General features: G+C 41.9%; 1 protein-coding gene across 4 annotated transcripts; it reads right to left on the bottom strand.

Moving 5' to 3' along the window:
* Positions 1 to 743: 743 nt before the first annotated feature.
* On the bottom strand, positions 744 to 25291 carry wls (Wnt ligand secretion mediator). Of its 4 annotated transcripts, none has more exons than XM_030075058.1 (13): positions 24926 to 25291; positions 19457 to 19729; positions 15324 to 15448; positions 15065 to 15226; positions 13640 to 13776; positions 9662 to 9830; positions 7332 to 7487; positions 6503 to 6600; positions 6191 to 6254; positions 4777 to 4920; positions 4601 to 4684; positions 3512 to 3665; positions 744 to 1885 (listed from the first exon to the last, which is right to left on the bottom strand). In XM_030075058.1, exons 1-13 carry the CDS (start codon positions 25029 to 25031, stop codon positions 1776 to 1778), a joined length of 1782 nt encoding a protein of 593 aa, XP_029930918.1. In that variant the 5' UTR covers positions 25032 to 25291; the 3' UTR covers positions 744 to 1775. The 4 variants fall into 4 exon arrangements, with proteins under 4 accessions (XP_029930918.1, XP_029930917.1, XP_029930921.1 ...); XM_030075057.1 differs by having other exon boundaries at positions 3497 to 3665; positions 24926 to 25289; XM_030075061.1 differs by lacking the exon at positions 7332 to 7487 and having other exon boundaries at positions 24926 to 25288.
* Between the last annotated feature and the right edge of the window lie 617 nt (positions 25292 to 25908).

The raw sequence follows: 25908 nt of genomic DNA, 5'->3' as shown, positions 1-25908 counted from the left end.
CAAAGTCATGTAGCGTAAGACAAATACCAACGTGCAAGTATAGAATATATTTAAATATTAAACTATGCTAGAAGGACTTATAGTCGTAGTTTCTCCCATAACTGTAATTTTCTAAGCATATATTGTGAAAACTGTATCAACCGTTTTCCGGTTTTACTCTGTTTATCGCTGAGGACTTGACGCAGATGGCATGCTGAGTAGTTTGTTGTTCTCCTAGTTGCCTGGCAGAGGCGCACTGTCACTGCATGAAGCCAGGCAATATGCTCATATTGGGCCATAATTTGTCTGCAGGGAACAACTTGCCCTAGCAGTAGCCCTCCAGGCAAACCGGGTGACAAAATAAGCCTAAGTGGACTCGCCCAACATGAAAAAGATACTACAGAAACCATGTGATAATTTTTTTAGTTTGTAAACTGGCATAGTATTCAAATAACAGCAAACTTTGAATTAACTGAATTATTTGAATATGTCCTGTTGGAATAGATTGGTGGTACCTTGGCAGAATAAAACTGGCATTAGGTAAGGCAGGTCATTATAAACTAAAAATTTAATATAAAAGGCACTTTCTAACATAAGTCTATTCTACAGAGGAACATTACAATTGTGTTCACAAGATTTGGGTTTATTTTTACTTTCAGTTAGTGGAAAATAAAACTGAAAATATAGACTCGTATACAAAAAAAAAAAAAAAAAAAAGATCCAACTCAGGCATTCATGGGCATATAGTGATACAAAGAACACCCACAGCCATAAAGTAAAAGTCTTTATTTAAATTAGCATAAAAAGCACATAATAACTAAGACCCATGTGTAATAGGCTAAAGTCAACTTCAAATCTCAAAGTTTTTTGTCAACAGTGATACTGCTTGATGCAAACATTTCGTAAAGTTGAAAATAAGCACTTTATAAAAAATAGATATCTACATTGTAACATAATGAACTTACAGTATGCATTTCCCAAAAAGGCTATGTGGTCTGTACATTTCTCCCCGAAAAATATATATATAAAAAAAAGGAACTCCACCACTTGAAAGAATGATAAATAAGATGACAGCAGTAGTTCACATGATCTACTTTCTATGGAAGTGTATGTGTGATAGTGCACAGAGAAATAGACTCAAGGGCCTTCAGTAAGAATATTATAAGAAGCAGAACAAAAAAAAAAACTCTCTAGGCAGATCAAACCCAAAGTGGTTATAACTGTAGCCAATAAAAGCTTGTTGTTCATCTATATCTGAAGCGCAAGGCTTTACATACAAGACAGGTTATTCATACTTCGAAGTAGTAGTGTAATTCCTTCCAAATGCCCTCTCTCCTCCTTCTTTTCTAATCCACCACCAGATGGTATTCTTTACACTGAAATATCTCTTCCATCTGAAAGCAGCTCTCCTGCATTTGACTTGATATGTGATGTTGAAAAAGGAAAAGTTGTGCAACATTTACAAATGCTGATATTTCACATGGAGCATGAAATGTCAGATAAGAAAAAAATCTATTATGAAATAAAAGGACTGATAGGCGTGTTGACTTTATTTTTCAGCCTTTGACAACTCGATAGGAAGGTTTGGGAAGAGGTGGAACAGTGACACAGCTAGGGGGTTGCTCGTGGGAAGAGGGCTGAAAGTGGGGAAATGGTGGCTGCATGCAAGGTAGACCGTCGGTGCTGGTTTAGGGCCGTGCTGCGCTGAAGGACAAAAGGCCTTTTGAGAGTACACAAAGGGAGGGGATTGTTGGAGCAGTAGGTAGTAGAGGGGAGTTCAAAACATGGGCTGCTGCCTACTCCTGGGACTCTTTTCCAGTCATCTTGTAGATCTCAGTGGGGCCGTCTACATGGGTGATGGTGGTGGTCAGCTGGATGTCTTCGCCACTGTTAGGTCCGGCATCTCCTACACACACACACACACACACACACACACACACACACACACACACACACACACACACACACACACACACACACACACACACACACACACACACACACACACACACACACACAATATCACCATTAAGATCTTAAGTCACTGTCTAAAATCTTGGTTAAAGTATTACTGTTACCTACCTGGTGTGACTCATTCTGTAGTTTTGAAAAAGGTGTGTGCTTTTTGAACTCTTACACATTCTCACCCAGCAGAGCGTGGACGTGAGGTTTAGATGGATGTTAATGGGAATTGCTTTTTTTTTTTTTTTTTTTTTTTTTAAATCAAAATCTATAGAAGATTTGCACTACATAATGGCATATCTATATGTCTTTCCTGCTCAGGATGTGATCATTTGGCTTCAGAAGGCTTGGATCATGATATATGAGCTGTAGGAGTGAGGTTGTCTTTTTATTTATTATTTATTTATTTATTACCCTTTTTTGGCAATCTATTGAACACTGTCCACTGACTTCAGTTGTTTTGGAGAGAGCTGCTACCGAGTTGTGCGAGCTGGCTCCTTGCGTGTTGTATGGACAGACATTTCCCCTGTGTTTCAACTGGCACAGGGATTTAAAAAAAATAAAATAAAATAAAATCTCAGCAGATGCTTTTGTCATTTGTTTCTCTCCTCTGCATTTCAGAGAAGGTTAGTCTATATACTGTGCATTCATGCAGCCAATCTCCCTTTGTGGAGGAAATCTACTTGGTTTAGGTGACTTTCCCCAGCATAAATACCTTCAGGCGTATGTGAAACAGAACTGAAACACAGTGTGCTGATAAAATAAATCAACTCAGAGAGACTAGGACTTGGAGAGCGACGCCCCTCCCATGAGCTTGGCTGACGCATATCAGGGAAAGCTTCCAGAACTTCAAAACCTCTTTTTTTCCCTCTCCATGTCACTGACGTCAGGAGATGGATGGTTTTCATTACTTCCCTGCTCTCCTCCCCCTCTCTTCCCTCTTCCCTTGCTTTCCCTCTGGAAGGAAGCCTGGTGTCCATTAGGATCACCCTCTTGGGCCAAAGAGACTCTCCATTCCCCTGAGAATATCACTCTCTCAGCCTCTCTCTCTCTCTCTCTCTCTATTTCTCCCCCTTCTTTTTCTCTCCCTCCAAAAGCAAACTTTGCATGAATAGGCAGCTTTACTGCAGAAAGCACACACTTGCTCTTCAACAGGATGAAGTGAATGCTACTGGGACAATGATGCAATGTCACAATTTTCAGAATAGACAGACAGCCAATACAATGCAGAGGTATGCACACTGCTTGGAACCTTAATAGTGGCACTACTGCAGATGATATATTTCCCAAAGTTTCTGAGATGACAGCTTATAACTTGGAAATGAATAAGAAACAATAGAGAATTGGAAGTTTTGTAAATCAAAAATTCTTTGAAGTAACTTAACTGTAATCTATCTTGTGGTAGGCCAATCACTTCATTTCACCATAAAATATCAAGTTTCATTTTACCATAACCAGAGTGCACCATTTACCATTTTCCTCCCACCATACTCCATCGGTCCATAAACGTATAAGAAATAAAGAAATAAAAAAGCAGATAGAAGGAGGTAGTTACCAATGATGCACTGACCACTGGACTGCTCATCTCCATAGCGTTTGTGTGAGGGGGCGTACAGGAACATGATGGCAAAGACATAGAGGTTCCACATGCCGTAGATGCCAGTGAAGAAGGCGCTGTTCACCTGCACTGTGTGGTCTCCCCAGTGCCAGTGGCCTTCATTCACCTGCAAGCAGACAAGACATGCAAAACTCAGGGATAAGACACTGTTTTTCTGATCTATCTCAATGTTCACGGCAGGGTTATAGAGGTTACTGGCACCACTGAGATTCCGGTAGGCTGACAAAGGTAACAAGTTGCAATGAAATGAAAATGCATTTTTCACAGTGTCAGTCAATTGTCCCTATTATAATGTATACCAATTCAATGAATCAGAATCAGAAATACTATTTTTATTCCAAAGGGAAAATTTGGTCATCTGGTCAAATACTTGAGAGAAAAAAATGTAAAAGTACAAGTTAAATTAAAAGGAATAGAAAGGGAAAATTAAGAAATATAAAAATATGTGCATGAGAAGTTTCCAAAAAAATGTACCAAATGTTTACATTCTTGTATTTTTATATTAAAAACCAACTACTTTTATTTACTAGAATATAGTGGATTTATGGTGGTTACTTCATGATTAATCAGGAAGATTAATCAAAAAAAAAAAAAATACAGCTAACTATTCTGTCAGATTGTTGAACGTCCTCCATTCCATCGGCTCCTCCCATTATATAAAATCTGCAACTTAATGGATTTCAAAATGGCACCAGTGCAACACGACACAGTGATGCACATATGGGTGTTATCCCAAAAAATCATGCTTTCCTTTTCCTAAGATACCATGATTACTAGTACTACATGGTGATTGGAATTTATTATTTTGAAGACCCCTACATTTTTGACAGCTCAAGATTATACACAGTATATAATGAGTTTCAGTGTCACTTCAAAGGTTACATCCCAACCTCACCTGTTTCAACAATAATGGAAGCAAAAAAAACACGGAAAAGAAAAATTCCTAATGACTTTTTACAAAATATATCATGTAATGGACAGACAAATTGTGTCATGAAGATGGTCCTACTGTTTCATTTTGGAGGAAATAGTGAAACTCACCTGACTGATGATGAAGAAGATGACAGTCATGGCGGCGCAGGTGAGAGTGACCAGCATGAGGAACTTGAATCTGAAAATCAGACCCTGGGCAATAAAGGGAACGAGTTAGTGACAAAATGTCAAACTCAAGAGACTGGCTCTGTGTGATATGGATCCTGATGGACAAAAACACACACCTCGTAGTGCAGGCGTCTGGCCTTGGACATGGCGGGCAGCGAGGACCTCTTACCACTAATGTTGCGGAAGACTTGGAACACCATGAAGCACAGGAAGAGGAAGTACAGGCAGGCACAGATCCCTGCCACAATTATGAACGCCATCTATAGTGGCACTAGTCAAGGAAATAACTGGCACAGTGGAGATACTCCGACGCACACGTTATGATAGTGTTACATTATTCATATGACAGAAAGGAGACCTCCTTAAGAAGCAGACTTGGTGGTGCACAGATATGTTATAATAAGTTAAATACTAGCTACAGAAAGACAGCTGAAAAATCTACAACATCCCCATCTGAATGGACCAATATTAGTCTCAGCATGTAACTTCAGCTTTATATTGCACATAATTATGCAATTTGATGAACTGGAGGAACAGAGGATATAAAGACTTTAGACTAGATTATAGAAATATAATATCTGATCTATATTGTTGTCTATATCTACACTCCAATCAAATTTTAGTGTATAAAAAGATGCTGCTAACTGTTTTGTGAATCATATGTCTCTTACCTAAAACATTAACAGACTATCTGCAGAAAAAGGCATGGCAGCAACTCGTCAGCAGTGGGCCTAATAAAGCTTTGATGACCCTGGTTATAGACACTGTACTAAATGTCTTCGTCAAACCCACTGAGCCTTCTGAGAGCTGAGCACATGTCATGTTTCATATCTCAGCTTTTTCCTTTCACTGGGGCTCAGAGGCAGAGGGGGTGGAGAAGAGGGAGAAAGGAGAGAGGAAAAAAAGAGAGATAAGGGAGGGGCATTCTGGCACTTGTTTTTGACGAAGTGTACTGATGAATCTTGCATCACCCAGCCTGGCAAGCAAAGCAACACACAGGTACACACACATACAAGCAGACACAGAAACACACACCATGGGGAGACCCTGGGCAGTGCTTTCACATATGGCATCACTGAATTATTTCTCGTCTTATTAATCTAGAGATCAGAGTGTTCAGAACATGCCAGAGCCTGGTGAGAAAAAAAAAAAAACTCACTCAGTGCAGGACTGATGGGAAGACCATTCAACATTCACTGTCAACAACAGAGCTTCAATACAGAATAAATCTACTGTTAGCTGGCTGGTAAAAACACAAATTTGGTACCTGGTGAATGATATAATGCTCCGACAACAGGAGCAGAAATGCAACCATAAACATTAAGATAAAAGAAGGTGATGATTTAGTAATTTACACCTTCAAGGATTTTAATGAGAATATCGTGCCTGTATATTATGAAAACACCATTTTGAGATATTTCCAGAGCTGATTAAGCCTCAGAGGATTTTTTTTCTTACAGCAAAAACATCCCAATTACTGCTACTGTACGTTAGTTGGTCACATACATTACACAAGATTAGGAAGGATACAGCCAGCTCAGTTCCCACATCCGTGGCCCAGATACTGTAAAAGGGGTTTGTCAGCTGGACTCCCCTGGTGACACAAAAACAACAAAAACAATGCAACATGCCATCTTTGTTGAAAATTTTACAGTATTTTATTGTGGCAAAAACCATCTGAAACAGCTGTAGGAAAGGCTTGAATAATAAGAAATAATGTAGAGGGTGGATTTTTTTTCCAGAAAAAAAAAAAAAAAAAAAAAATCAAAATTTCTTGTACTATAATTGCCATTTTTAAGAAGATTACTATTGAAAGTAATGAAGAAAAAATAGCGGCCTCACCTCTCACACATGTCAAAGATGAAGAGACAGAAGGAGCCAAAGACGATGGGGCCGACCTGCTTCCAGTAGACTGAGAAACGGTTCCTCTCTGTCTGGTCCTGAGCACAGGGAGAATGGAATCACAAAACAGAAGTAAGGATAAATCATTACATTACAAAAAACAACCTTTAAACCTTTATGAAGAGCAAAAATATTGAGTCATTGGCCCAGAGGGATAACAAGGCAGGTCAGGGAACAGCAACATCCAGGTGTCCAACTCCAGGTGTGTGTTAAAACTGTGTGGTCAGTCTTCACACAATGACATAAGGTGTCCCTGGGGCTCTATCTGGTGGTCCTGTCCCATTCAGCCTTTACGTATTACTACATTTTAGTATCATCTGCAACAATTTTTTTTTATGGCTATGCAGATGATATTGAACTCTACATTTCTGTATCCCCAGATGATTTTGGCCCCATTGCCTGAAGGGGCCTAGGGATGTTTGTCTGTTCAACACTTTACTCCACTGCCACATATCTTGAAATTTATAGGGTGGAATTCCCTGACATTTAGTGAGCACATTCATGCTCCCTAGAGGACAAGCCCTGTCAATGTTGGTGACCTCATGACCTTTCCTCAAGCGCCACTCTCCGGTCAAAATGCATAAATCCCATTTTCCAATGCTTTAGCAAAGGGACAAAGCTTGTTGAACTTAAACAGAAGGAAATATTTGCAGCTGAAGCTGAAGCCAGAGAATGTTTGAGGCAGAGCAAGTTGACTGAAGACAGGCAGAAGGTTGTGACACTGAGGCTTGAGTGGAGACAAAGGTTGCAGATTCATCGGTGAATTTACCATAAGAGGGGCCATAACAGTGTTGCCATTAGCAGAACTGCTTGAATTTTCTACTGTTGCCACATGTGGGACATCATGAGGAGGAGATTCACAGTTGTGGAAAATTCTTCTAATTCTTCGCTTAAGCCATGTCTTCAAAGACAGTTTTTTGCAATCCTTTGCATGACAGAGTAAAAAACAATTTAGTAAATGCATGAATCCAAGTCTAAATATCGTTAGCAATGTTAACAGTTTATTCGCGGGACAATTTTCTGTCATATCTCTAGATTGATAGATTCATAAATAGATATAGCTATATAAATATACATGTGCAAACTTTTTATGCAATAAAATCACAATAAAAGTGTAAAACAATACAACAGAGAGACAATCATGACAGAACAAACCAAAACAGCAACAAGCAACCAGAGAGAAAGCAAACAAAAAGGGTGTAGATTAATTTGCCTCAGTGTCCTGACTAAGTGCAGGTGCCGATATGCTTTTTTGATGAGGGAAGTTGTACGGAGGTTCCATGAAAGGTCCTCAGTGATGTGGACTCCCAGGAACCTGAAGTTGTTGACCCTGCCACAGTAGTTCCATTGATGTGGATGGGTCTGTGATGTTTCCATCCTTGTCCCCTGAAGTCAACAATTATGTCTTATGTCTTTCTGAGGCACAGGATGTTGTTTGTCCACCAGTTTGCTAGCATTGTGATCTCCTCCCTTTCAGCAGTTTCGTCTTTGTTGTTGATGAATCCTGCCGCAGTGGTGTCTTTGCAGAACTTGATGATGGAGTTTGTGCTGTGCTTGGCAACACAGTTGTGGGTGAAAAGGGAGTACAGCAGCGGACTAAGCACAAAGCCCTGGAGTACACCTGTGTTTAGGGTGTGTGCGATGGAGGTGACATTTCACATTCTAATAGACTGGGATCGGCAAGCGAGAAAATCTAAGATCCAGCCACAGATGGTGTTGTTAAATCCAAGGGCTTGAAGTTTTTAGAGTAGCTTTGTGGGGATGGTGGTGTCGAATGCTGAGCTGAATGGCTGTGGACATTGCATCCTCTGTGGAGCAGTTTGCCCGGTAGGCAAAATGATGTAGGTCTGGGGTATTCAGAATACCTTGGTGTGTGAAATCACTAGACTTTCACAGCACTTCATGATGACAGGTGGTAGTTATTCAGGCATCTGACGGCAGCTTTCTTCGGCACAGGTATTAGTGTGGTGGTCTTGAAGCAGGTGGGGAAAACTCAGGCTAGGGTCATGTTGAAGATGTCAGCAAAGACATCAGCAAGCTGTTTGGCATACACTCTGAGAGCACAGCCAAGCATTCCATCAGGTCCAGCAGCTTTGCGTGTGTTCACCTTCTTTAGGGACTTCCACACATCATCCATGGACAGTGCAAGCACTGCTCACACTGCAGGCTGTCATGGCCCTGCAGAGAGGCTCTGGGCTCTTGTCTTCAGAGCGTGCAAAGAAAGTGTTGAGCTCATTTGGGAGAGTGGTGTCAGAGGCTGGCAGATAGCTGGTATTGTTTCTGTAGTCTGTGATTTTCTTGTATGGCTTACCACATGTGGCACAAGTTGGTGTTATTGCTAAGGTGGTCCACAATCTGTTGTCTATAGTTGGCAGACTTGATGGCTCAGATGAGGGATCAGATCTCACTATTCATCCAGGGTTTCTGGTCGGGCAAGGTTTATCTTTATCTTCTTCTCAGTAGCATCATCATCAACAAAAAACACAAAATATTTCTACACTGTTTTCATCTGTCTGGTTCAGTTCATAGTTGATAATTACTTGTGCACATTGGACTTTACTCACAGAAACAGTTTGGGTCAAAGAAATCAGACAGGAGGAGATACCGAGTGCCTATCTTGTTTCTTATCTTAGATACATTAGTTTGTCTTTTTCACTTATTCTCCATTCACTAGCCCCACACTGGCCCAGATATGACTTTTGCACCTTTAAAGACAGTATGACATGGACTCTTACTTCCTTGATTTGATGTTGGAAGAGTTGATTGATTTGATTCGTTATAACAATAACATCCTGTTACAACAAGAGGTTAGGCAAGACGTACTGTGGAGAGGATCACTGAACAATGTACAATCAATCAGTTAGGGAGAGAGACCCACAATTAATTGATGGGATAGGTGGAGGGACACAATTATTTTACAGGTTGGAATGTTATATTTTGGGTTCCCTAGAGCAGCATCAGTTTTCTAGGAAGTAAAAGCAGTGGGAGTTTGCATGGTGGCATGGTGTCTTTAAAATGAGTGTAGGTGAGACAGCTGTCAGCAAGCACACCTGTGGGTCAGTGGGTAAATATTAACTGGCAAGGTGCCTGGTACAGTACCATGAGGTGCTCCCCGCAGAAGATGATCCAGAAAGACAGCAGCATGGAGTAGAAGATGCCCTGCCTGATGTCTCCGAAAAGCAGCATCCAGGTCCAGTTGAAGCCCACAGAGAACCACTCCACTGGGATGTTGATGAACGTCATGGAGATGCCCAGAGCAAAGATTACCCTGAAGGAGGAGTCTGTGTATTAGCATTTTTATAATAACAATTTTTTGCTCATCTTTACCACCAATAGATGTATTTACTGACTGTGGGAGTGCTTTTGGATAAAGACTGGTGACCCATACGGCCCACAAGTAAACTGTGGATTTGACTGGTTGTGGTTCAGCAAGTTATGAGTAACTGCAGACAAGAAGTGCCATACAGATGAATATTATTTATAAATTAGCTCATTTTCTCTCCTACTTTATCCCTCCTGGCATTATACAACGGTAGGGAAGCAGGTTCCTGCAGATGTAGATTTGAATTTTATCAAAATGACCATCATGTCAGATGGTTGTCGCCTGGTGAGTTGTTAATGCAGATGGATTCAGGTGTACCTAGAGCTGACCCATGAAGCACTGATAACTTTATTATAATGGCCATTTTTAAACATATTCAACTAGAAGAAACCACTCGGTAGAGTGGAGATCTCCGCCATCTCTCCTTTTCTGGACTACAGGCGAGACTTGAGAGACATTCAGCAGCCAATTGTACTGCGAAACACCTTTCAGATTACAAATTTAAATACTGTATGATTCAAATATAATCCAGTACAGTATAGAATATACCGTAAACCTCTCTCTGTCCCAGTAAGCAGTTTTCCACTCAAATCACCAGATACTTTTACTCCAGGGACTACTTTTCAAGGAACAAAAAGCTTCCTTAAGCCTGTTGTTTTCTGCGTTTCCATAGTGGTGTGAAGACCCACAAAAATTAGGTGGCATTTACACCGAATCCAGAAATCTGCCAGAAATGCACTACTCCCATTCATTCTAGATGAGGATAGTGTGAGTCAGGGGCTGACAGTACATGCCACAGAGCAATCTGGCAAAAAACACAGCAGCCATCTAGTGAGAAGTTACGTCATATTCAACTTTTGCCGGAATGCAAGCCAACGTCACATTACCCACGTCACACAAGCCAGAAATCAAACCAAATGGGCAGACAGTGGACAGACAGGCAGACAGCAGACAGGCCATGTAGTGACATACCCTCACCGCTGAAGCAAATCAGATTCTGTGTAAATGCCAACTTAGGCAAATTAGTCGGCTAATGTATGGCACAGCAAATGCTGTTTTACATGTAATTTTTACAGTCCTGAAGCATCGAGCTGTTAAGCCTATTTTAATCCCCACTTGTAGACAGATTACATCAGCCTCTGACACTTTTTACAGTATTTTTCTCTTGTGTGTCCACACACAATTGGAGTGAAAGTGGCCAAAATAGGATTAAAAAAAAAAAACTGATCGGCTGATCGGCCCAGTAGTATACGGAAGAGAGGCAGGGGGAGAGCAGTGGCTGTCGAGTGACCAAGACAGTGAATGAAGGGAGGAAGCAAAAGTAATGAGAACAATGTTGTTCAAAGGTTTTTAATCACTGCAACCACAAGAGGTTCTTCATCATACAGGCATAACTGTGCACAAAAAAAAAATAGACCAATAGACTCAGTACTTTGCAAGATCAGTCACGGACAGAGAGACAGACAGACAAACACACACACACACACACACACACACACACACACACACACACACACACACACACACTCGAGCAAACACACACTCAACTCCAGACTGGTAGGGATAAAAATCAATATCCACAATGTAATTTATGCATTATAATTCATGCAGCTTCAGCAACTTTGTTCATGCATTCAAAAAAGCAAAAGGGATGACTAAATAAGCTCCAGCGTTACACACTGTAGGCACATCTGACACCTGAGGCTGGACTACTTTGTGCTCTGGAATACTTTGTTCCGTTTTAAAAACAGAAACTCCACTCAGGAAATCAATAGTATATGGCAAGGTTAAATCGGTGTTAGACAAAACAGAGCCATTACATCTTAAGACACAGCCTATTGATTAGATTATCCCATCAGCCAGAAGCACACTGTGTCTCCACTAACCCATCTAATTCACGACTTTACCGACTTCATTACAACAGCTAACCTTCGCTAACCTTGCAAGTCCAGATGTTACACAGGAGAGCAAGCCTCAGTGAATAACAAGGCCTGTCTTTCTACCCACTGCCACAGGTCCCTGCATGCCACCACCAGATGAAAGGATGATGATAAATGGAGGGGAGGAGGATGGGAGGGAGGTGGAGAGTGTGTGAGAGGGAAAGAGAAAAAAAAGAGCACAAAGAGAGCTGCAAAACGTAACCAATAAAAGTGTGGGTTCAAACATTTTTTTTAATAATATAACACAAGTAATATAAGTATAACAAAAAATGTGTTCCACTCAATTCCGGTTCAGAGAGCTTATCTGCGAAAACAGTTCTGGCATGTTCTACCAAGCGAACAGAGTAAAACCGCATTGGGTTGGTATGCAGGGAATGTCCTGAGCACCACCAACACAGACAAGAGAGCTGAGGCCAGTATCTATCTGTGTGAGTGTGTGAGATAATGTAAACGAAATAAAGCTAATGAAATAAAAGCCTTTATTACTGTAGACCTGAGTACAGAACATTTTTCTCATTAAAAACGGCCAAAAATTAACACCAAGTTCTTTAACAACAATAAATCTCATGTCACTGATTTCCCTTCTTTAATTAATTACATCATCCTGGATGAGTGTCCTCACTCTGAAAAGTATCACTTCTCATCTGTCTTCAGCAGTTTTCCAAGTTCAGGAGATGTCTGAGGTTTCTCATGCTGACACCCCTGTGGACTAGCACGACAGAAAGCTCCGGTAAAGCTTTTACAGCATGAAAAAATCATCCGCTGTCCACAAATAGGGTACGAGTGGCACTTCCTGAGAGCCTGCCGGTCATTTGGGAGCGAGAGCCTCGAGCCGGAAAAGATAGAGGGAAGGAGAAAGATACAGACTGTGTGTGCATGCGTGCGCTGTGTCAGTCCGCTTGTGTGTGTGTGTCCTGCGCGTGTGTACTTAGGATGTGTTGGTTGAGTGCTAGCTTGCAGATTGTGTAACGCGTTTCACGCTTCGCCAGGCCTTCCTGTGGTGCTGAACACTGCCTCTTACTGATCTGTCTTCCCAGCACGGCGGGGGGTTAGACAAACACTGAGCTCTGAGCATAGCTTCACGTTCCACAGCACGGCATTCAAACAGTCCGCTTCAGGCAGCACGACCTGTCTAACTACAGTAATGTTCATGGCCTCAAATTTCAAAGTTTGGTAAACGTATGAGTAGTAACAGTTGATGCTTTGAGCTTTACGTTTTATCTAGAAAATAGTACATTTCAGGATGAAAAAGTCTTTTTGTGCAAGAGGAAAATTCAACCTTGCCTTTTTTTTCCAAATCAGTGACTGATTAAATGAGGCCCTTCTCAGCTTTTCACAGATCTGCTTTGAAGCGCCTTACCATGCACTTCACCTGTCTAGAACCTGTTCAGGCTCCTAGATAATATCCCTACTCATGCTGGATCAACATCACCCTCCAATCTCTATGACCTTCAGTACACACAGCTAGCCTGACCTAGATGTACATCTCATCCATAGATAACCTTGAGGACTATCAGTCTTCACTCAGTACATTTACTAAATGGTCTCTAATGGGGCTACTAGGATCTTGTTTAGTTTCTTTTAACAAGAATCATTTATCCTGTCCTATTACCTAACACTAACCACTGAGCTGACATCCATGCAAAAGTGAAAATGCTTCATTGTAGATGCCAGTAAATTTCATTCCTTGATATGATATCCAACAATATAAGGGGAAAAAAAATTACAACAATTTTAATAATTTATATTTTTGATCAGAGTTGATGATGACAATAAGGTTAGTGATGGTGATTAAAAGGGAAGGGCTTAACTTACTTCTCCAGCAGCACAGGAGGTCTGGTCATGAGGGTGATGCGTCTCCAGTACCAGATCATGATGATGAGGATGCTGGGTGTGAGGAAGGTCTTCATGGCAAACCAGACTTTGGTGAAGCCTCCGTTCTGGTGGATGCTCTTGGAGGAGAAACAAACACCATCCGCATCAGCTGTTCATGTCACTACCTCTCAAGTAGATTATCTAAAATCAATATATCACACTACTGAATGTCAAATTTGCAAAGACTTTGTTAAAATTACCAGTTTGCAAACAATTTTGTCAAAGAGTTCTAGTTTATGTGCTAAGTTTTCCACACTTGTGAACAATATTCTGTCATTTGTGTAAGGTTAAAATATCACGTTATCAGAAGCTGATGCTGGGCCCTTGCTGCCAGCTCTGGATAACCAGCGGCACTCACAGCTGCTCTGTTGTTATTCATTTTGATTCAAGATGTTAATATTAGCTAACCTTGCAGCTTTGCAGGAAGTGAACTTTTACACGCATATTTAATCAACCCACAAAAGCCACATGTAGTTGCTACATATTGATAGTTACAAGATCTAGTGCAGATAACAACACTGTGGGTTCTCTATGAGCCATATTTTGCATATATAACATTAGGTTATTGCAGTTCAGGTTACTGCAGCTGTTTGCAGCACTGTGTTTGGCTAAAATAACAGAAGTCTTTGAAAGTAGAAGCCTAACATTAGCCGGAACAGTCAAGTCTGGCATCCCTATTTTGAAGCAGATAGTAAACTCACTGGCAATACAAGACAAAAATAAATTTCTATAATCCTAAAAAATGTGCAGCCAACTTTGCACATTATCTTCTTTAGAGCAAACCACTGCCTTGTCCCTTGACACAACTGCAATGTGAAAAAAAGTAAATAAATGATCACACAGTGATTTCAGTCTATCAAAATCAAAGTAAATTAACATTCATTTATCAATCTCACGCTGGAATGCGCATTTCGGCCATGTGTGTAGAGCTGCAACTAACCATTATCTTGATTATCGAGTAATCTGTTGATTAATTTCTTGATTATCTGATTAATTGTTGGGTCCAGAAAATGGTGAAAACTGTTTATCACAATTTCCCACAGCCCAAGGTGACATCTTCAAATGTCTTGTTTTGCCCCAACCAACAGCCCACAACCCACAGATATTTTGTTCACCGTCATAGAGGAGTAAAGAAACCACAAAATGCTCACATTAGAGACTCTGGAATCAGAGAATCTGAAAATTTTCCTCTTACAAAATGAATCAAAACAATGAATTACTAAAATTAGTTGGCGGTTAAATGAATAGGTGGCAACTAATCAATTATTAGGCTTACCTTTGTAGTTCTACATGTGGGTCAACTTTGAGTCAAAAAGGTGAGCTGTGTTTTGCATCAAATATGCAGCAATGAGGAAGCCAACTTACAACCAGACGAATGTCCTTGATCTCCCCGATGCCCACGTTGATCTTCTTGGCCTCGTTGACAGGCAGGCGGATGTTGAGCAGGTAGTACTTGTGTGCCACGCTGCCGACCTCCATGAAGGGCAGCAGGTCACACTCATAGTAACGCCCCTCATTCTCAAAGGTCTGCAGAACATACAGGGTAATGTCACTTATACAGTTCTCTCAAATCTAAAAAGCTCATTAAGAGGAGTGATTTGCGTGGTGGTGGGTATTCCACTACCTTGGCAGTGTTGAAGCTGCAGTTGAGCTTCCTCTGCTCGATGGAGTGCGCCATCTCCGTCCACTCACTCAGTGTGTCGTCTCTGTAGGCCAGGCCCACATCAATGGTAACCATCGCGCCATCCGCTGCAAAGCAAGAGACAAGCATTACCATCGCAACTCACTTTTACATCGCAGACAGACATTTGATAGGTTTAGCTGTTAGAATGACCTGTTTGCCTATTCATGAGGCAATTTTGCTTTAAAAGTACAGAAAACTCAAGTTAAGATTTGAACTGGTGCCATAAACATAACATCCAATCATTTATCTTCTGCAAGACAGAAAATGTGTGTAATTTAAGACAAGAACATGTAATAGTGCAGGTTAAAATATGCATGCTCATCTGTATTATGATACATACACCATCTCAACTGTATCTCCTAGTATCATTCCAACAACAGCATAAAACTTGGCCTTTTAAGAAGCATAAAAGCGTGATGGTAGCTGGGTAAGTGTAAAATTGTCAAATCTGTGATAATTCTGTTCACTTTCTGATGTTTCCACGTTCAACCTATGAAGAGTGGTTTAAGTTCAGGTTAGTGTGAAAAGATTTGAATGATTTTAAGTCATGGTGATAAACTCTGCAACGTTCGTACATCTCTAATAAACACAGATTCCAATATGAGAATTGTGAAAGTACTGCGCAGCAGACTCACACATCAAGTCAGTATACATAAAAACATGTCACATTTGATTTAACATTCTGCTTTGATTCAACATTCGTGACATGAACTTAAACAAAACCCTCTGCTGGCCTCCACCAGGCTGGCCGAGTGAGACTAACAAAAAGATCCAAAGCCAAGCTATTAAAACCGCATCTTTAGAAAATATTACAAAGCCAAGTGTTCTCTCCTCCAGCCCTCAAGAGAGCCTCTTGTGCCGTTATGAAACAAGCTGGAATGAGGAGAAAGAAACCCAGTAGCCTGAACTATGAGAAAGAGGGGAAAGAGAGGAAAGCAGGGAGATGGAGCCAGATGAGTGTTGGCAGCCGACTGTCTCCATGTTGCCCTCCCCTGTCCCGCTGGTCAAGCCCGTGCAGCCAGACAGCGCTGAATGTCAGCCCACAGCACACAAACATTCCACCTCAGTCCAGCGGCCATCGCCACGGAAACTAAGCCTCCTCAACAGCTGTGTTATTGCTGGACTCCTGCCAGGAGGTGCTTGGCGCTGGGGTGGAGTGGACCAGGTGGGTGGAGTGGTTAATAAGGGGGAAGCTCTTCTCAGGGACGAGCATTGTAACACAGATAAGGGAGTTCAGGGAAGAGAGGACCCTCTGTTCACTTTCTTCATTGGTCATACGACTGCAGGAGAAAATTCGCCTTACTTTGGCTCAGATGTTCTGTTCACACTGTAGACAGACGGGCAGGCTGGCGCCATTTTGTTGGTTGTGGAAGGCCTGTCTGCCCTTCAGTTGCTTTGCTTCCTTGTCAGATATGGATCTTAGTAATACCACTCTATCCTAGTTTGACCAGGAATCATAAACTATCCATGTTTTTAAAATGAAATGGAAGAAAAAGTCTTTAAACCACCCTTAAAACCTATAAATGAGTATGAAGACAATAACTGCATCTTCGTTCTATTACTTCTCAATTTGAGGAGTCTATTAACTATCTTGTGCCTATACTGCAAGGTTGTTATTTCCATATTCTTACTACTGTATATAATCAACTTTTTAATTTTTTGACCAGGTTTTTCTTCCCATCCCACCCTGTCTTAGTTGGGAACTCTTCCAGGCATATGATCATAATGACACAACTGGCAACAGTGCAGGAAAACCAGAAGCTCAAAATGAAAATGAGTCTGAAATGGTCAAAAAAAAAGACCTTCCCTGTTTGTGCCGCACACTGTTTCAACCTTTTCTACATCTCAGAGCAGCTTGTGTATCGCTCAGAGAGATCAGAGTGAGTCTGCAGCATCTGGCAGAGGGACCTGTCTGTGGTCCAGGCTGAATCACCGACTAGCCTGTCTGGCAGCCAGGCAGTAAACAACCCACAACCCCCTAAAACGTTTCCGCTGAGGCCAGGAATGCAAGCAGGCAAATGATACTGATGACTAGGCCACCATTATAACATGACTGTTTAGACTAGCCATGCCAGGAAGCATGGGTCATATAAACCCATACTCCCATCTTTTGATCTCTTCCTTGCTGTGTTGTTTCATCTATCACATCTATCACTTCTCCACTGATAGCAAATTGGCATATGTTGAATGTGAGTCATGGTTTGCATGCATTTTCTCATCTGCACATCAAATGTCTATTATCAACCCTCCTCTAGATTCGTTCTTGTAACGGTGCACATACTGTACCTATGTATCTGTCTCTAGGTCTTCTGACCCAGTGCTTGAGGTAGTGAGACTGAAAGATGAGACTACTTTCCCAGGCCGGTGATCCCATCATTCATTAGTCTGCTTTATTTTCTTCCTAATCCCTTCTTTCAGGACCCCAGAGCAACCTGCCGTGCTGCCAAGCCCCCCTGCCTCTCCACTCCACTAGTCATCTCCTTCCTCCTCCTCTCATCCATACACTCTGACACTGCAATGCTGTAGGTCTACCTATCGACTTTGATATACTTTATACACCGCTGGTTAATATTGGGAACACACAAAAGAAACTGGCTGTTAAAAGGAGCCAATGAGAGGCGCCCCGGTGGCTTCCCGTGTGGAGCGCATACCACTTAATACTGGGGCTGGTTTGGCCGTGGTGACCTGGATTCAGGTCTGGCCCCGGCCTTTTGCTGCATGCTATCCCCTCCATCTGCCCTGTCTTTACTGTCTCTCTCCACTGTGTGTTTGGTAAAGCAGAAACACCAAAAAATAATCTTTAAAAATTACAGCCTAAAACAGCTCAGTAAGGGTGCCAGGCTCAAAGATTGTAACAGCTACTATCACTGAAAGAATTTCTCAGCCAAGTCTCAAATGTCCCTCAAACGCCAAAGTCAACTGTAACACACTATGCTGACCGTAACACTATTTCCATGTGGCTGAGTGGGACGCTCTTTAACATGGTGTCTTGTTCAAGCACTGACGAGATACAGAAGCTGGCAAGTCTTTGAAGAGGTATGCTACACCACAACGGGTCAAAAAGCAACGTGGTAAATGCACAATACATGTCCTCATTAATGTATCAAGTTACAGCACTGTCTCAGTCCCTTGATAAGTGGAGACAGTGCTAGGAACAAATGTATAGCAACACTGGTACAACTGCTAAAATACAAGGTGATCTCACATGAAAAGTATGTAAATCACAGTCCTTGGCTATCAGGGATTTCATTTCTCAGAGGCTGCCAACTATGAAAACAGGCCCAGATTACCATTCTCCTCTCTGTCCGTCTCTTTATACCTGTCTCGAGCATGCCTGTCAAGCCCCTGTCACAAAGCCACAAGGGTCTATATCGCTATAGAGGTGCAACAGCAGGACATCCATCATTGTTTGCTGCGTAAAAGAAATCCAATCTACTGAGGAGAGACAAAGAGGCACATTCCTGCGGGTTGCTCATGCATTCCCCACCATGGACCCAACTGAAAACAGACAATAGCCTGCCAGGACGCCTTGCAGGGACAGCAATATAAGGAACATATTAGGAGTATTAGTGCTCAAGTTAGAATGACTTCACACTTGGATTTCCAATCAGACTGACTGCACGTGACAAAAATGTGTGAATATTTCAGAGGCTGAGTCATGGTACACTGCAAATATTTGCCTAGGGATTGCAAAACAAAAGCAACAACAAAAACACAAAATACAAACACTGATTTTTAAAAAAAAACAACCCGAGAACTGAAAAAAAAAATATATATACACTCATTGACATTGTAAATAACATGTGAAAACAACACCAATGACAGAGTAGAAATTAGCCAGACCTGGAAGACAATAAACCAAGTAGGTAATGAATAATTAATTTCTCATTAATTAATACAGCTTCAATAGCGTTTCCATCTCTTGACCCAATGCGATTTCTTACAGTGATCCGCACAGTCGGCTGGGCCTCGTTTTTCAGTTCCTACATCATGAAAACCACGTCCCTACAGTAGAGACATAAGCCGCTTTTCACTGATTCTGAATGAATGAATAGGAAAGCCTCAGCTCTCACCTATCTGGTTGTACACCTTAAAGGCGATGTCAAACTGCAGGATGACCAGCAGGAACTGGAACCAGGGGCTCATCTCCTTGTTGGGCAGAGGAATGTGGACAGCAAAAACGATGTTGTTGGCCTCGATCTTCTTGGCCATGGCCTCATCAAAGGTCCGGATCTTGTCGCATTGGTTCGGGCCCCAGGGCATGAACCACTTGGTGTTCTGGTGGTGCTTCACTGTGTCCACACACTTGGTGGCAAGGTAGTGGATCGCTGTGGTGGGGCTTGGTGCTGAGGGGATGAAGACAGCAGGGACAGATCTTAGACTGGGTGTCATGTTGAAATTCTGCATCAAGATTGAGAAAATAATCAGGAGAAAAATATCAAATCAATAAAACTCGAGCATATATTCGCAACCACAATCAACAGGTTGGGTTTGAGCCCAAACCAGACCAAAATCAAAACGCCGCAGCAATTACTTTTAACTGTGTTTAGAAAAAGCCTGGTGGCGAGGCTCTCACTTTGAAGTAAGTGATCAGTAGGGAAATATCCTGAAAGCACTCAGGCACCAATTAAACTGTATACTCAAAGAGATTCATGAGCTCAGTGAGACTGGTGTTTGTAGTCTGTGGAAAAGATCTTTGATTATCATGCAAACAGCAAAGTTTTGGTGTCCCGTCGTAAAGGCCTGAGGTCCAATGGGAACCAGATCAGAGTGGACTGATGATACTGGTATACCTGAAAGCGAAACCCACACAACAAAGACGTGGCAGTTAGATATTTGAGCTCAGCGTGTTCCCAGAACCTATTAGAGAAATTATGGCCTTGGATTTCCCCTGTATTTGTATATGTAACTGCGTACAACAGGCAACAGGGCCAAATTCAATCGCACTCAATTCAGTTTCACTTTATTGTCATTATACTGTGTGTAGAGTACATGTACAAGGAGGGTGGTATCAACCCAAACAGTAAAGTCTTGATGTGGAAAGCCTTCTTAAACTCAATAAAACTTACATGGTGTAATTCAAGTTTTAGACCAACATTGCCTTCGGAGAGTTTTCAAAATTCTTGACTTTTGATAGTTTGTGGTGTTGCAGCCTGAATTCAAAACTGATTAAATAAAACTCCTTTTTTTTTTTTTTTTTTTTAAAGACAAGAGCCGATGCTGTTGAAGGGGATCATGTTATTTACTTGTTTTGTTTTTTTTTATATATATATAAATGAGCTGAAGCATCAACACTGGCCCAAGTATTAAAATTCCTTCACAGCGACACTCCAAATTGAGTTAAGATGCATCCAGATTCCTCCCAGTATCCTTGAGGCATTTTTACGACTTAGCTGGATTCCACCTGTGGCCAGTTAAACTGAACGAAATGTTCTGAGAAATCATTTAGTTTGACTGTGTGCAAGGCAGACAATCCACTAAAGAATAATGGGCAAACTGTGGAGACGGACAAACAAAGAAGCACTCATCTCAGGAATGGTGTAAGACAACAAAGAATTGGGAGTTCAAAGGAGCACAGCAGGCTCTGTCACTGGTAACGGAAAATAAAGAACTAGCCAGACTCTTTCTTCACAAAGACGGAACTTGGTCATGGAGGAGACCAAAACATCAAGGTCGTATCTGACAGAACAACAGAGCTCCTTGGCTGCAACGTGAGATTGCAAGTCAAACCGGCACTTCACGATCTGAGTCGTATGGCAGAGAGGGAAGAACGAAAACGAGTTCCAAGAAGGTAGCCTGTAGTCGGCAGAAACAACATGAAACACTCCCAACATTAAGCAAAAAGCTCCAGGGTCTGACAAAAACAAAAATTAGACTGTTCAGCCATGCATTATGTTGGGGTGGAACAGGAAATCGATGATGCAATTTATCACAATACAATAATGATACACTTGTGCCAAGTATTGATATTTGAGTTTTCAACTTAATTTGCACAGATTACACATTTGAATTACTATGAGGTGTATCTGTTCCCTGCTTTTAGGTATTTTAACCGGAACTGTTCGGTCATTTTCATGTTGCAGACACTGCATATTGAAAAAACAGAAAAACATGATTGATTCTGCTTATTGAAAATTATTTTGCCTTTTCCTGGGTAGTCTTCCTTCTTCGGTTACTCGTATTGTGATGTATAATAGCCAGTTACCTGACAAACATTGCATAGTTCAGATTCGCCTGTATCATGAAACCATTGTTAATGTGGGTAAATATATAGTGCTAGAATTGGATCTCGAGTTGCCTATCAATTTCCACCCCTTGCATCATGCAGAGGTGCAGAGTCCCAATATAGATCAGCCATTTGTGATCTTCATTTATTTTTCTTGTGACATTAATGCACTTATTAGCAAAATCAGAGACTATATTTGGTATCTATAGTGTCCTAAGAGAGTTGAATCGAGGGCAACTGGACGTTTCACTTCCAAGAGGCTTCTTCAGCTCTGACTGACTGGTGGGGAGTCCCAGGTATTTAAACCTCTGTGCGGTCGTTATCAAGGTCACTTGTTGCATTAATGCTCCTGGCTGTTGTAATGCCAGTCGTTAGAGTAACTGAAGTCACCTGATGCCGATTGTAAACTCCTGGGAACGACTGCCTTGGTGACTCCAACAATTCTCCTGACTGTCATTACAACAGTCAGGAGTACTAATGAACCAAGTGACTTTGATAACGACCCCACAGAGGTTAAATACTTCGCACTCCCAACCAGTCACTCAGAACTGAAGAAGCTTCTTGAATTCGAAGTGAAAAGTCTTCAAGAATCTTTCAACCAAGTCCAGCTACCCTCGATTCAACGCTCCTTAGATATTGCTAACATCAAATCTAGTATTTGATTTTGCAAGTGCAGTAACGCCACAAGCAAAGTAAATAAACATCAGAAATGGGTGATGGCCTATATTGGGATTCTGTAGGACTTTGCATGATGGAAAGGGTGGTAATCAATGGGTAACATGTACAACCGAGTCCAGTTGCCCTCGATTCAACCCTCTTTGGATGACCATGACCTGGATGATTGAGAGCCTTCACAGATATGTCTGTGGCTTCCAGTTTTTGGATTACACATTAACTGTCTAGCACCACTGGAACAATAAAGCATGGTGGTAGTAGCATCATGCTTTTGGATGGAACTGATTTCAGTGGCAAGGACATTGAGACTTCAAAAGGTACATGGAAACTGGACCCAAATATAAACAAATTTGCTGGGACAACCTAATTAAAGTGGCAAAGACCCCAGGCTGATGTTAAAAGCTTCAAAAGAATATGAAAGGCCTTAGGTTGTGCAACCAGAACTCCAACATGAGCCCTTTTGAAAAATTATGGAGCGACTTGAAGATAGTTGTTCAGACGCTGCACACATCTCAGTTTGAGCAAATTTCAAAGGTGAAATGAGAAAAAAAAAATGTAATTCTAAAGGCACAAAGCTGACACATTAAATATAGCCAAGAAGACTATAGAAGACTTTTTTTCTGTATTTTTAATACATTTGCAAAATGTTGAATTCAGGCTGATATGTCCCACAGTGGTACAGTCATGGGAAGCAACAACTTTAGATTAAACATGATGGCAAGAACATTACAGAGGTAAGCCAAACTGATGATACTATGGCTGGGACACGTGCAGCAATAATTACCGATCACACCGGTTTGTGAAGCTGAATAATAGTTTGCGTTTTTGCAGAAGGTCTTGATTACTCATCTACCCATCTAATTTTATCTACTGACTTATAACAAAGGACAAAGGCAAATTCCACCAACAGTATAAACACCTTCAGGGATTCAGATGCCTTTATCTCTCCACCATCACAAAAATGAAACCAGACTAAATTCAAGGAACCTTTAGTCATGTTTGTGTGTTTCATGTATTTTGTCTAAGTGGGGTGTCATCACAACTCAAGCACAGAGGAATTATATCCTCACCGCGAAAGACACATGCACAGTGACACACCAAACTGAATTAAACCCAGTTATCTGGAACCCCTCAGAGTTCAATTATCTAGTGACCCTGTGAGTCCAGCAGCACACCGGCTCCTCCAGTCTCCAACGCAGTGTGTCCAGAATAATGGCCGTCCCCTCAGCCCACTGACCCCATGCCGTGTTCCTGGGTTTGTCGGGAAACAAGGGGAGAAAAACCCCTTTCTACTCAATTACCCCCGCCGCCCCTGGCCACCGAGCAAACACAAAGGAATCTGGCTTCATTAAAACCATCTCAGCCAGGAACGAACCAAACAAGCTAATTTATCACCAGCCATCTAGCGAGCGAGAGAGCGAGAGACAGACAGAAAGAGACAGAGAGAGAGAGAAATGTTTAGGAGATTGGGAGGTTTTCCAGATTGAGTCCATAAGAAAGACAGGCATCTTTAACATGGCCTTCAACTTCTAGCAACTGTGGTTTCCAGTGTGTGTATGTGTACGTATGTATGTGTGTGTGTGTGTGTGTGTGTGTAGCTGCTGTGCATGTGTCAGTGAGTGGGTGGATTTGAAGAAACTTGACAGCAACTCTGATACAATCCTTTAGGCAAAATGCAACTTTGACAGCTGGGTGCACTTCTCTCTGTGTGTGTGTGTGTGTGTGTGTGTGTGTGTGTGTGTGTGTGTGTGTGTGTGTGTGTGTGTGTGTGTGTGTGTGTGCTTGTGTGTATGTGTGTGTCAATGCAAATGAAACAGGCAAAGAGGAGCGGGGAGGAAATGTGAATGTGCTGGGAGGGAGTAGGGATTTGGGGAGCAAGGGAAACACAGAGGGAGAGAGAAAAAAAGGAGTGAAAGGAAGGTAGAGAAAGAGATGCTGCCTGGGGCCACAGAGCAGACAGACACTATATGGGGGGAGGAAGGGGAGGAGGAGGAGGAGAAGGGGGGAGACGAAGAAGAAGAGGAGGGGGGAGGGTGTGGGGGAAGCAAGGGGGAGAAAAGAACATTTGAGGTTGCATCAAACAAGTTCAGCGCACAACTGCGGCGGATTTCAGCGAAACTGCACCAGTTGAACACCGCAAAACTGACTCCGAGAGCAGCAAGGTGTCCCAAATTATTTCCAGTCCCAGAGCCGAATAAAATAAAGCCTGTCGCTGTGGCAAATACCTTGGGACAAAGCCGTGATTTAGCAAAGAGGCACCTCAAAAAAAAAAAAAAAAAACCTTTGGACACAACAAAGTATCAGTTTACAGAGGCGAGTGAGACAAATTGGCTGCTACAAAGCCCGCATCGTCGGTGCCTGCCACGACCGAGTCCTGAGTGGAAACATACAGGGGGGGGGGGAAAGTTAGCTCTAGTTCCTCTTTTTTTGCCTATGAAAACATTCATTAAAGCATGTGTGGCAGCATGAAACGAACAGCCCGAGTTGAAACTTTGCGCATTTCAGTGTGAATAAAGTCGGACAGCTGCGGTTGTGACAGAATTTCAACAGGCAAGCTCCCACCACAAGACTGCAGATTATGAAGGGACCGATGATACAAGTGAGAGAAAGAAAGAGAGAAAGGGGAAAAAGTCAGGCTTACCAATCAAACCACCGACCATGAAGGAGAACGCCTGGAACAAGAGCAGAATAACTCCCACTATCACCAACTTTTTGGTGCTCATATTCTCAATAATAGCCCCGGCCATCGTGAAGGAGAGCCTGGAGGTAACAAGAAAAAAATCACAGCGAGGCGAGGAGAAAAACAATAGTGTAGAAACGGGATGAATTCACTGCATCTACGGCCAGGAAGGCGAGCTTGGGCCCCCTCCACCGCTCTGCTTTTGCCTTTCAACTTCGAAGGAGGAAAAGAGGAGGAAAAAAAAGAGGGATCACATGACCGAATAGCACCCAGCTTTATCCCCAAACAGCCAACACCAGGCTAGGAGAGATCTGTGGAGCGCCACCGCATTGCAATAGAGGCTGGTAATGCAGGTTACCGTGTCATTGAACGCCTATAATAGCGCCCCTGTTGTGCTGCTACAGGCTGCAGGGCTATTTAAAGGAATGTTTCAGCGGTGTTTGATCCACAATAATCCACACGATATTGTGCTTTAACCCGCACAACTCACATCCGATTTGAACACCGTGTTTGATGTTCATTTCATCTGCAAAATAACAACAACAACAAAAAAAACTTTCTGATAGGGTGACAAAATGATACAGATGTGCAAAGCTGGGGTTATTTCTTTATTTGACCTCTATGTAACCTCTATAATGGAAAAATATCAATTTTTAACAAGATAATTAGTGTCTTCTTTAGAGTTGAAATCTTGTTTTTCTGGGTTAAAATCTGAGCAATGGGATAATCCCACTTGTTTCAAATGCAGCCTCACTTGTGTAAGGCAATTTTCAATGAACAGGAAAAAATATGCTGAGACAAAGCAGGTCAGCCCATCAGTATCAAGAAAATTCTCCTTGGTTGAGGAAAATTCAGGAAACAAGTTGATTAGCCCTGGAAACAAGTGGGATTATCTCATCCCACTGGCAAAAACCTTTTTATTTGCTTGAAGAAAAACAAGGTTT

This window comes from Myripristis murdjan, chromosome 17 (assembly GCF_902150065.1).
Source record: "Myripristis murdjan chromosome 17, fMyrMur1.1, whole genome shotgun sequence".
In the NCBI taxonomy this organism is placed as follows: Eukaryota; Metazoa; Chordata; class Actinopteri; order Holocentriformes; family Holocentridae; genus Myripristis; species Myripristis murdjan.
Note: the sequence above shows the minus strand (reverse complement) of the source record. Positions and strands in the feature narration are given on the sequence as shown.